The sequence below is a fragment of the Micromys minutus genome, assembly GCF_963924665.1.
Source record: "Micromys minutus genome assembly, chromosome: 23".
Lineage (NCBI taxonomy): Eukaryota > Metazoa > Chordata > Mammalia > Rodentia > Muridae > Micromys > Micromys minutus.
The window spans coordinates 31,813,714-31,826,726 of NC_137958.1; the positions used below are offsets into that span (position 1 = coordinate 31,813,714).

General features: G+C 41.5%; 1 protein-coding gene across 6 annotated transcripts in view; it reads left to right on the top strand.

Moving 5' to 3' along the window:
• Positions 1–11,404: 11,404 nt before the first annotated feature.
• DYNC1I1 (dynein cytoplasmic 1 intermediate chain 1) overlaps positions 11,405–13,013 on the top strand; it is a gene marked incomplete at its 5' end in the record, with an annotated part of 260,581 nt that continues 258,972 nt past the window's right edge. For all 6 annotated transcript variants that reach the window (XM_080936204.1, XM_080936205.1, XM_080936206.1 and 3 more), the window contains one exon: positions 11,405–11,512. In XM_080936204.1, the coding sequence (XP_080792330.1) occupies positions 11,405–11,512 (108 nt within the window). The remainder of the gene's footprint in view (positions 11,513–13,013) is intronic.

The following is a 13,013-nucleotide window of genomic DNA, read 5'->3' on the forward strand; positions in this document are numbered from 1 at the left end:
ATATAAATAAAACTATAATTTTTGCATTCTTCATCTGTTGTTTGTTATAGTTAATTGAAGATAGAAAGAAAATATGTTATTCCTCTCCCACATTTGATGGCTTACAAAAGCCTTCTTGAGAGTCTGCTTGAGTTAAGACGCAAAAGGTGAACAGGAGTTCTTAGGAAGTGGGCAATGAGAAAAATGTTTCTTTTGAAATTTATCAAGGCGTGGAATGAAGGCAGAAAGTATAGGTCTATGGATGAGGAGATGAGGAAAAGTGCACAGTGACGTAGAACGTGGATACATACTATACATATGTTGTAATGACTGAAGTTTATCCATCAGATTTGGGTGACCAAAAACCATGTTATCATTGTGGAGGGTTTACATTAAGGAAGAAAGTCTATCAAGAAGGAAATACAAGATTAAGAGAGTATAGGGACCAGCAGATGAGCAATGGTGGAGAGTATCAATGGGTGATGTGAATAGATCTGAATAAGGCATGGCAAGACTGCAAATTTTACATATTTTATTGGACTGTTGAAACATGTCTGTGTGGCATGATCAAGAATGTAGAATATAGTTACATTGTTTAAGGAGATTTGTTAAATACTTGGATCAGGTTGCTTGAAAGAGTCCCTCACAATAGACTTTACAACCATAGCCACCTGGCCAGAAGCAGAGGAGCTCAAGGAAATTCCCAGTAATAAAAAAAAGAAGCTCACATGTGGTGTTGTTGATGTCTAGAAACAAGGTTGGTGATCTGTGGGCCAGAGGGCTCTGAAAACTCTGTGCAATATGTAGTTGTCTTATTCATGCTTAGCAGATATCATGGCATGTTTTGCCATGCATGCAAATAAAGCCATGGATGTGTAAGAGTTTGTATTTGTTTCTTGCAAGTAGGCTTTCAGCAAATAGTATGAGCCAGCACCACAAAAGAAAACCACATAAAAGCCAATAGGCCAGAACCACTTTGTCGACTTGACATGGAATGTGTTTTTCTGCCTACTGTAGGTCTAGTGTGGTGCTGGGGAGCTAACATGCCAGTTCCAAATGAAACTTACATCATGGTTTATGGAGACACTACCATTTCAAGTTTCTTGAGAGCACATAGGTTGAAATTGGTTTATTTATTTATTTATTTATTTATTTATTTATTTATTTATTTATTTATATTGATGAACTTTAGCATCTCTAGAACTAGAGAGATATGCTTTCTTCTGTAAAGTGCCAGGCTTCTTGGTTTAGTTGTCTGGCCCTGTACTTAACTAAAGCAGATGCCTCATTTCCTTCAGAAGTTTTGATTCAAGAATCCTCTGCAAGCATTTTATCACTCCTCCTACTAATTTCCCTTTTGACATTCCCTACAGGGCTCCCATGCCCTTACTTGAGGTTCTGTTTTCTCATTCCTTTTCTGCCCCAATCTTTTTTTTTTTTAATGTATACAACACTTATTTATTTCAATTAATCAGACATATAAAATTTTGAAACCCTGCTTAATAGACTAATAAAAAGTAATTTTAAAATAATTTTATTGGATATTTTATGTGTTTATATTTCAAATGTTATCCCCTTACCCCCTCTCCTATCCCCCTCCTCCTCCTCACCAGGATGCCTACAGATAACCATGAGACTGAGCAAGGGGACTCAAATGGAGGACCTAGAGAAAGGACTGAGGAGCTGAAAGGGTTTGCAACCTCATGGGAAGAAAAACAAAATCAACCAACCAAATCCCCAGAGCTCCCAGGGACTAAAACACCAACCAATGAGTACACATGGAGAGACCCATGAATCCAGATACATATGTAGCAGAGCATTGTCTGGCATCAATAGGGGGAGAAGGTTTGGTCCTGTGAAGGCTCATTTACCCAGTGCGGGGGAATGCCAGGGTGATAAGGTGGGATTAGGTGGTTGGGAGTAGGAGCATCTCCTGCCCTAATCTCATAAGATACAATTCTACAATACTTCTCTAGAGTTGTCCAACTGCTCTATCTCTGCTCTGTGTTTGTAGGCATTCAAAGATTCTACTTGAAACTCTCGTTTTCTAAGGACTCTTGATATCATCTGAGTATTTCCTGAGGGGAAATACTCTCAGACCCGAATGGCTGATTCTCTTAATTGAGGGACAATTCCTTTTTACAAAGAGAATCATGCCCAATCTCTCAGTTAATGAAATGCACTGTAGGGGTCAGAAATAAGACTGAGATTTTTCAACTTTTTGGCAAAGATAACAATGGCTTTCGGGTCCTTTAAAATTTAAGAGCTCTCATCCCGACTCTGTTAACTAGATGAGGACAGATTCCCTATGGATTGATTTTGTTCTCTAGTATAATGGGCCTCTGGGCTGAGTGCTTGAGTCTCTCCTGTCTAATACATGGCAATTTCCAATGCTCAAATTTTATCTTAAGCAGGCAATTTGGCTGCTCAGATTCAGGAAGCAAAGAAAGAAGTACTGGTGATAGTCTATAGACATGACAGTCATAAACATACCTCAAAAATGCATCACAGACAAAGAAAAGACTTACTTTGAAAATCATTTCCTAGTTAAGATCTTATAAGAATACAGTTGGAAGATATGTAGAAACAATATTGATGTTCTCAATTCTGTGTCTATGTAGAGATAGAATAGTTGTCTGTTGAAGAAAATAGATTTTTTTTCTAGGTAGATAAAACTCATGGAGTCCTGAAGACCACCCAATAATGGTTTTGATGACGTGCTTGCAAATTTCACAGGCAAAGGCTTTCACTGAAATCCCCATGTTCTTCCATGAGGACTTGCTATAGTGTGACAGAAAGACTGAACTGAAAGTAGACCAAATAGTGTCCACTCCAAAAGCCTTTTAAGAAGGCTTTCCTTTGGCTTAAAGCATGTGTGCATGTCCTGAGGGAAGACAGGGAATGGGGACCCAGAAAAAGTCTTTGTTTAGGTATTTGGAGGGGATCCCAGGACTTGCTCAAGCAGACAAGAGCTTTACCATAGAGCTACACACTGGCATTCTTCATTGTAATGGTATTTGCAAGGAGGATCAAGAAATCTTGAGTTTAATTGCTGGTGCCTAAGTGTGACTCCAGGCAGGGGTATCACATCACTGGTGATGGTAGCAAACTCCACTGCTATGCAATCACAGCTTGAAAAGAAACTCATGTGTACTTAAGACTGTTCTTCATGCACACAAGCAGGAAGACTCCTGAACATTCCTTCTTTGGAGCAAATACTATTATATGATGAAGAAAATGCAAAACTTAACTGTTGCCTACCAACATTTGTCAGAACAAAATGCCTTGTGATAGTTTGAATTGTGGGCTCAAAATATTGCCTTTGCCTGCCATAAATACTTTAACTACTTGTTTTTTTGTTTGTTTGTTTGTTTGTTTTTGTTTTTGCTTTGAAACAGCAACAAACAGACTATGAATTTGGGGATTCAAAAGTTTAACAAACCAAAATGATTTAGAAATATTGGGAAAATTTGTGAGCTCAGAATATGGTACATAGAAGAGTAGTTAGAGAAAATGGGGCATTTGGGGGAAAGTTCTCATAGCACAAAGATGATCTTTTTTTTCTCACTTGGTTACCTCAGGGAAAGGCCAAGACATCCTTTCAGGGATGGGGAAGGAGCTTGGTAGTAAAGCTAGAAGGGAGACAGACACATAGAATATACAAGGCCCTGGTTTGGAGAGGACGTTTTCTAAAAAGTCCATTCCTGAGCTTGTGTCTAGGAGAGCACAGCTGTCTGTAATGGTTTGCTAATAATAAAATGTGAACTATTAAGCACACAATAAAACTGAAGGGAGCTTTGACCTGCCACACCATGAACTTGAGAGTTCTGCAATACATTGGTAGCGACAGACTTCAGTTTGGATTCTTGCATACTCCATAGTGAAGTGTGTCAACAGTTGAGTTTGCAAAATTTCAACATTCTCCATTTATTGATTCTTTCCCCCAAATAACAATTATATAACATTAGAAAATCACACATTGCTAAAAGATTCATTCTTAGTGCAAGAAAGATCTGGACTTGAGTGTAAAAAAAAAAAAGTTCAGTGCACACTGTATATTGGTTGATGTGATTTATATTCATGTTGCAGCTAACCTTTAAGGAACTGTGTTCCGTGTTGACTTTTGGTGTAAAATCAGAGAAAGCCCACAATTACCTGAAGAGGCTACTTGAGGCTGTCTTTCTCAGACTGTATCACTATGGGAGGCCAGATGTTCTTCCTGTACTCCAACTAAAATACCAGGTCACAACAGACCACACAGAAGCAGCTGGGAGAATCCACCTGCTTTCTATTCAGATATTTAAAAGATATCTTTAAAAAAAGTTTCACCATTTTTTTAATATTTTCTGTTTTAAAAGACAATATTTTAAAAATTAAAAATGTCACATTTGTTGTTCTATAATTATTAAGCACAATTACATGTTATTAGCTTTAGGAGTTAACATGGTTCATGTCAGTAGATATGATCAAAAAAAATTTAAGGTATTTGATATTTTCTAAGTTCATTTTATGAGGAGGGTGTAAGCAGGTATATCAAACAAAATGTTTGAGACCTTCTCTTGTACAGTATCACTAGGTCTGGATACTGTCCTATCATGAAATGAATATTTTCAGTATTCTCACAGTCTACCAGTTGGGTGTAGAATCTAGAAAACAGCTAGAAAGGTAGCTTCCTTGATAAAGAGCTTGCCTTGGGGACCTGAGATCAAGTTCCTGAATCTTCACAATCAACTAAAGGCTGGGCATGGCGGCATGTGTTTCTGATCCCAGAGCTCAAGTGGTAGAGACAAGCAGATCCCTGGGGCTCCCCAGCTAGCCAGCCTAGCATACTTGAATTCCAGGCTGGTAGATAAACCCAGTCTCTGAAAACAGGTGGGTAGTACTTAAAGAATGACCATAGACTTTATCCTCTGGCCTCCACATACCCGTCTGCAGGCACACACTTGGTTCTGGAAAGCATGCTGGGAATTTAGCTCCATGGTGGAGCACATGTCTCTCAAATGCAAGGCTCTGAGATCCTTGTTCAGTGCTACAACAACCTGAAAAATATTATACATCCTTCGTAAATCTTTTTAAGCCTACTCCTTTCTGACATATCTGGTGTGTTTTGTTTTCTTTTATTGTGAGCTGTGAAAATGGGTTAATGTTAGTGGTTGGTATCATGGCTTGGTTTCCCATCCGAGTAGACTGAGCTGTAGTTCATGAGAAGACAGAAAAGTGCAACAAGTCCGTCAATTATCAGATGTCTTACACATACCTGGCGGCAGATGGAAAGTCCAATACCTGCTAGGGAGGAGCTGAGGAGAGCCACAGCTTTCAGGCAGGAAATGAGAACTTACTGCTGTGTGTTTTTTCAATGCATCTGGCAACCGCTAGGCATGACTTAAACCTTATAGAATTCCAACCTTAAGCTTAAAAACACATTTGTGCATGCCAGCATTAGAAATGGAATCTCCAGCTGCTGCCAACCTAGACAGCCAAAGGAAATAGAGATCCTGTATTGTTCGGAAGCTCAGCCTAGGGAGGAGCTGTTACTGGGCAGCTGTGTAAACTGAGCTAATCCTGTGGCTTCTCCTGCAGACTCTTGGTTCTCAGTGGGAATGAACCATAAGGACATGAACGTAAAGGTGTTGGGTCATATTCCTGCACACACTGAAGGTTTGCATTTCCTTGTGGGTATGGATGGGTTTCGGAACGGTGCAGGTGACGGCAGGGGAGCTCGGGGAACCATGACTTGACTGTGCTTTCCTTCCTCTCTTGGGCTTTATCCTTTTCTTTCACTGTCTCATTTCCTATGTCCCTCTTCTCCCATTCTGGCCTCTGTTGAAACTCACAATCCCTGGGGGGCAAATGGGTGGTGGTCTGCCTGGATTCTTACGTGATTCCTATTTTCACAGAAGAATTAAGTCACTGCATTTAATGCATTTAACTTTTAAAATAGTTTTTTTTTCTTGGTGTCACACCTCTCATCAACTCTTTTGCCTTTCCTTCATTTGTAAACTCTTGTAGGTGGAGATCTTTCTGTCCTGCCCTCCCCTCCCTAATTGGCTTAGACTTTCAAGCACATGGATTGACTTTCCTGGTTCTTGGGCTTCTAATATTAACTCAGTAATGTGTTATGCCTGTAAGGTGTACACTTACTCTTCTGGCAGCATGTTGTAAGTGATTGTTGGAGTCTCTGAATGAAGTAGAGTGGAACTGGGGATGTGAGCTAGGTTTTGCACAAAAATTAATGCTGCTAATAATTGATAAAAATAGAAATACAGAGAGGTGGATGTCTGAGTTTGAGGGACTGTCATTCTGATGAAACACCATGGCCAAAGTAACTGGGGAGGAAAGGGTTTATTTGGCTTTCACTTCCACACAGCACTGTTCATCAGCAAAGGAAGTCAGGGCAGGGAACCTGGAAGCAGGAGCTGAAGTAGTGGCCATGGATGGTGCTGCTTGCTGGCTTGCTCATCATGATTTGCTCAGCCTGCTTTCTCACAGGACCCAGGACGACCAGCCCAGGGATGGTACTACTCACCATATGGGCTGGGTTCTCCCCCGCAAATAACTAATTAAAACAAAAATCCACTGCAAGATTGCCTACTGTCTATCTGATCTTGTGGAGGCATTTTCTTAGTTGAGGTTCCCTCCTCTCAAATGACCTTAGCTTGTGTCAAGTTGACATAAATTATCCAGGACAGGGGTGGAGGGAAAGGGTGTTGGCAGAAAAGAAGTAAACTCCCATGAGTTAATATGTGTCATTGCTTACATTGGTGCATTAACTGAGGTCATAATCCTGGCAGTTTGAATCTCTAAACCACTGGACTGGCTGCTGATTGGCATTTGGGATCCAGACCACATGGAGCAGATGATTTGAACTTTAAACTATCTGTTTTGGAGTCAGTGTCATTAGGTAGGGAAGAAACAGAAAAGGTGAGGTGGGCTTGTTTTCCATTATATTGAAATCAGAAGGTTTGGCAGTGCGAGACAAGATGTGGGAGGCCGAGGAATTGTGGGAAGGGTGCGTTTGGCAATAGACAAAAGGGAAAGGAGTACAGCAGGAGAGACACTGGGGTGAAAGGAGGTGAGAGCGGGGAAACTCTGCTATGGAAAGCCGAGCTGGCGTGGGGGTGGGGCACATCGACTGATCCTAGAATGAATTCAACTGCAGTTGGCCCTAAGCCCAGTGGAAGCAAGCCGTGAATTGGATAATGGGTGAGAGGGTATGCTATGATTAGACAGGGAAAAGCCTGTCCTCAGAGATGTGTATGATCTGTCTTCCCGACCTCTCGCCATCTGTAAGTGGAAAAGACAAGCTTCTCAAGTGTGTGAAGAGCATTAGTTAGCATGGGTGACTCCGACTCGTATGTTCTGTTTTTTGGGGGGGTGGGTGGCGAGAGTGTCAGTCAGAATCAACCATGGAGCCCTTTAACTCACATACCTCAAATTTTGTGTCCTGCCTCCCTCTGGGATGCTCTGTTTGATGTGCAGGGAGATGAGGCTGACAGGGCCACTCAGAAATCCTGTGGAGGTCAGTGCTGACCCTGCATTTAAGCCACTGTTTACAGAAGGCACTGTACTATGGGTGACTGCCCATTCATTGTCCAAACCCTTTATGAGGCACTCTCCTGAGGTATCTTACTCCCTTGGGGATTGATGCTAAGTGTCTAGTTTGGAATGGATCCAAAACTCAGTACACAGTCAGGCCCTCTAGAGTTGAGTCCTTGCATGGTGTGGCTCGGCTACACTTAGAAAGATGAGTTTTCACACCTGTCTCCTTAATTCGCTTTCTTTTTTAGTCTCTTCGGTGCCTTTTTGCCTTAATAGTCTTAGTTCTATGGCTCAGAATACTATCATTAGTAATTAGCACTGCCAGACATACCTGTCTGCCTGCCTGCTCTGGACTGCTTCCTTATCCTGGTTCCTTGCTCAGAAGACAAGCTAATTCTTCCTGTGGTTGCACTTTGCAGTTGTGGTGGACGGTATATGATCGAGCCGCTGGATTGGGAATGAGCTCATGGGGCATCCTATCCCTCCACCTTGGACTGTTAGTTACCCCTGGATTCTAAAGGAGAGACAGTCAATGTCTTCAGATGTGTATGTGCTGATGAGCCCATCATCAGATACCAGTGGAGAATGGCAAACTCTTGGTCACACAGACAGCCCCTGTTAAAATCAGTGAGTCACAAAACAAAGCAAAAAGGCTTGGGAATGAGAGATTTGTCAGGAGCAGGAAGAGTTGCTGACCTAGAGTGGGAGAGAAATAAGGGAAATTGGTAGGTGAGAGTAATCAGAATGTATTATATATATTTGTGTGTGTGCCTGCATGTGTGCAGGCACTGTATGTGTACAAGAAATTGTTAAAGAAGGGAATTAATAGAGAAAAATATCTCAACCAATATGGGATGCTTTTGAAATGTGATGTGTTCCAAATAATGGTAATACATAGCTAAAGTGTGGCCAGGAGATTTTGACTGGGAAGAACATAAGAAATAGTTGGGGGAGAGATGGAGATGGGAAAACTGAATGGTCTAGAAGATTCCCCTGTCTGGTTTCAGTTTAGGAGAACATGGCTGTCTCAGTTAGGGTTTTACTACTCTGAACAGACACCATGACCCAGACAAGTCTTATAAAATTCAACATTTAATTGGGGCTGGCTTACTGGTTCAGGGATTCAATCCAATATCATCAAGGCAGGAACATGGCAGCATCCAGGCAGGCATGGTACAGGAAGAGCAGAGAGTTCTACTTTTTCATCTAAAGGCTGTTAGGAAAATACTGACTTCCAGGCAGCTAGGGTGAGGGTCTTAAGCCCACGCCCACAGTGACAAACCTACTCCAACAAGACCACAACCCCTAATAGTGACACTCCCTGGGCAGAGCATATACAAACCATCACAATGGGTATTGCTCATGTTTATGCCTTATAGTTTAACCACAGGAAAAGTTCAGCTGCATCAATTCCAATAGATTAGTCTCCACTGGCTACAAGCATGGTAGCTCCTCAGACAGCTTTTGCAAGTAACACCATCATTTTTCCCCTGCCAGACATCTCACATCTCAGGGCTAAATAGTGTTAGCCACCAGTATTTTACTGATAAACTTTTGTAATTTCTGTCACTTTCCAAACAAAGAAAGGAACAAAAAAAAAAAAAAAAAAAAAAAAAAAAAAAAAAAAAAAAAAAAAAAAAAAAAAAAAACAAAACGTGTAACTGTTTAGTTCCATGGTTCACCACACCAACTATCCAGTAGAGCTAATATAAACAGTCTCCCTTGAGCATGACTTTCTCTCTCCTCTCCTCCTCAGGATATCTACATGCCTATGGATTTGGGGTTCAGATTTTAAGTCCCGTGCAGATGAAGGGCTTCAATATTTATCCCAGATCTTCAGCCCCTGGGCTCCCTTTTAATATTTTGATGTATCAGCTGTGTGGCTATGATTTCTATCCATTGACGCCCAAATGTTGGTGTGCTCAAAGGTTGTTGCATACAGATTAAGCTTTGCTGTTTGCTGTTTGTTTCCCATTTGGTCTTCTCTTTCCATTCTTTGTGTCATGTACTTGCCTCTCTTGAACCCAAACTGTTGTAGATTGTTTCCTCCCATATCCCTCAGTCCCCCTTGAAGGAATCCATCCTCTGGCCATGCCAGACACAATCTCAACTGCTGATTCGAATCTCCCTTGCTTCCCAGTGCAGGTGCAGGAGAAGCGGAGAGATGCTGGCAGCAGTCTCCCAGCAGCTGCCTAATTTCTAGTGTCTGTTCCTTTTGTCATACAGGCTGGGACAAGTATAGGGCTGAGCAACTTCCATTTTTATTTTGACCCCTCCCCTTTCTGAAATGTGCTGTGATTGGTCATGTCCCACTTCTATCAAATAGACATCGTTTTTTTTTTTTTTTTTTTTTTTTCTTTTTCTGATCCTATCAGGTTTTGCCTTTCTGCACATGCGCACTGCAACTGAAGTTTACAGTTCTTTGGATTCCTCGCTTCTCATGGACACACCCTCCGGGCTTCTCATTTTTCTGCATCTCCACCTTTGCACAGTCTAATACCCTCTTCATCTGCGTGTTCCTGATATTCTAGGTTATTTAGTTCTACTAAACTCCAATGTGTTGTGGTCGAATTCTCCCAGACCTTTGCTGTGTATCTGTTTATTTTGGTGGGCATTTCTTTGAGGTTAAACTTGAGGGCTTGGATGTGTGCAGTGAATCATAGTACAGGAAAACTTGAACTTGGTTTTCACCATGCAGTGGCTGAACAGCCTTCTCGTCTATGGGTTTCCTCCTTGTGTGTTTCCAGAATGGAAAAGGGTATGATCATTGGTAACTGTTAACAGTCTTCTACAACTTTCTTGCATTGAAAATTGCTTCAGCACCATTGTCATAAACACTGCCATTGTCACATGGAAGTTATAGTCCTCAGAGCTGGAGAGATGGCTTAGCAGTGAGGACATTCGCTGTTATCACAGAAGACTCAGGTTCAAGTCTCAACACACGTGGGGTTCACAACCACCTGCAACTCTAGTTCCAGAGAATCCAAGATCCTCTGGTGACCTCTGCAGGTTCAATGAACTCATGTGCTACACATGCAAACATGCAGGCAAAGTAATCATGCACATAAAATAAGTGCTTTTTTTAAAAAAAAAAAGTGATAAATAAAATTAAACTTTATTTGGATGAATTTTCCTCCAAATTCAACACAGGGTTAGCTCCTATTTCTTGTGTACATCAAAGCCCTTTACTTTGAGTGAGGTCAGTGTGCCAAAATAAGAATACGGCACTCAGTATGCAAATGAAAGTTTATAGAAAGAGTGTTATTCGGGAGATGAAATTAAGTGTGACAGGTTGGGAGGAGTTTGGAGAAAAAAATAGCATGTTGGGTCTTCAGCAGCTGTCTTCCCAGAGGCATGTAATGTTAGGCAAAATGAAATTTCCCTAAGCGTCAAAGCGTCGTGGAAAACTGTTTATCCAGTCCATAGAAATCTGAGCGGGGCACTCTCTAGGGTTCCTGACAGCCTATTTTCTTTGTGCAGCGTGGAGATGAATTGCTCCATTAGCATCTAAACTTGAAGTCATCATAAGGCTTCTTTTTCTCCTTCTCTCCTTTTGTTTATCTGTGAAGAAACTTGTACAGAAAATGCATTGCTTCCCTGGAAGTCAGTTGGTATTCTTTTTCAACCCAGATGACAACATCGAATTTCTTTAGTCACTTATGGATACATAATAGGCAAAGAATCACACAATGCTACACCAAACCCTTAGGTTCCTTTTCCTGCTTCTACACAGACTGACTGATACATTGCCCCGAAGTCACTTTTTTTTTTTTTTTTTTGCCCGCTGCATTTCCTGTTGAGTGAATTTGTACTGATGATAAAGATAAGATTACTTAGAGAGTCTCTGACTTTGTCTCTCTCTCTCCTTTTCTCTAAGGAAGCAAATATGTCTGACAAGAGCGATCTGAAAGCTGAGCTGGAGCGCAAAAAGCAGCGCTTAGCGCAAATAAGAGAGGAGAAGAAACGGAAGGAGGAGGAGAGGAAAAAGAAAGAGGTGAGGCTGCTTTCTGCTTGCTGTGGGATGAGAGGCTCACCGGGGTCTGTGGAACGGGTGACAGGGACAGACAGATCCCCCTCTGAGAATTCTTAGGAAGTTTGAGTAAAAAGTCTGAGCCCATCTGCACACTCTGAAGAGGAAGTTCTTCGCTGTGGGGTCAGTGTAGTCAGGCACTACCTACGCAGTGGAGAGTAAGTAGCTCAAGTCCCCAAGCCTAGGTTCACTCTAGATTTGAACAGAACTCTGGAAGCGATGTATGGTCCCTTTGCTGGTGGCCATGCTTTAATCATTCTGGGATTTGATTTCCTAGCTTACATTTGGGAACAATGATTGGTTTACTTTACGGAACTTCTAAGATCAGGGTGCCCTTCTCTCCCAGGGCCTGAGACCTAGGATGTAGTTCATACTTGTGTTAGTTTTAAGGGGAAAAAAATCTTTCTATGTACTAATTTCTATGTACTCACTTGTTTTCAAGAAAAAAAAAACAGTACAATTATTTTAGAAGACAAAATAGAAAACAGGACCAGTGGATTTCAGTTTATTCCTATACACAGTACATTTCCTGTGGTCAATAAAAATCCTTGACCCTGGTAAGTGGGTTAAGACAGAAGGTGGGGGGATAATTACAATAGTGTTGAATGTTGTGGCATTAGGGGGTGTTAGAGACCTTCTGCTTGTCACCAAACAGCAAGGACTCAGAAGCAGGACAGTTTTTCTCCTGGGAAACTCAGGGGTCGAAGATGCTCGACCCAAAATTCAACACCTATTTGTCATACATCTTCTTTGACCATCTCAATCCGAGAAGTGATTTATTCTTTTTCTTTTTTCTCCAATTGGTTGCGACAGGTTAGAAACAGTGCATCGGATGAGCAAAAACCAGACGGCAAAGATATTTTACAATAGTTTTCTAGGAAGAAATCTTTGTATAGCATGAGATCCCTGCAGTAAGAGAAACCGGAACTTCTCCCCGAACAGGATTCCCCCCCACACACACACAAAATAAGAAAAGTGTACTTTGGTGCCTCATGATCCACATAGATGCTGCTTTATTCAACAAGCTGAAGAGAGGACAGGGGTGGGTTTACAACGTTTGTTATTTTCCAACAAAGAAAGATGTAACTGCAGCCATAGTTTAGCTCCCTGGCTTTCCCCGCCTCTCCGAGCCTTACGCTTTGATTGATGTGATAGCGTGTTTGTCCTTGATCTTCTGCATAATGGTTTTCCCTGCAAGATCTTTGCTGTTCTGTATGCAGGTTGTGGGTGAAATGGAGGTGAGAGCTGACACAGAGGCTATTCATTTGTATGGGGAGCCCAAAAAAGCACTGGGTAATTATGTTTCCCTTCGCTCAAACATCAACAGTTACAGTATCTTTAGAGCACCTGCTATTCCTTGCTAATGATGGGTTTCCTTTTAAACTGACATTCTAACATCCAAATTGAATTTGATGGAATTACTATGGAGTATGATGTGATATAAGAAACCTGGCTCCAAATTAGG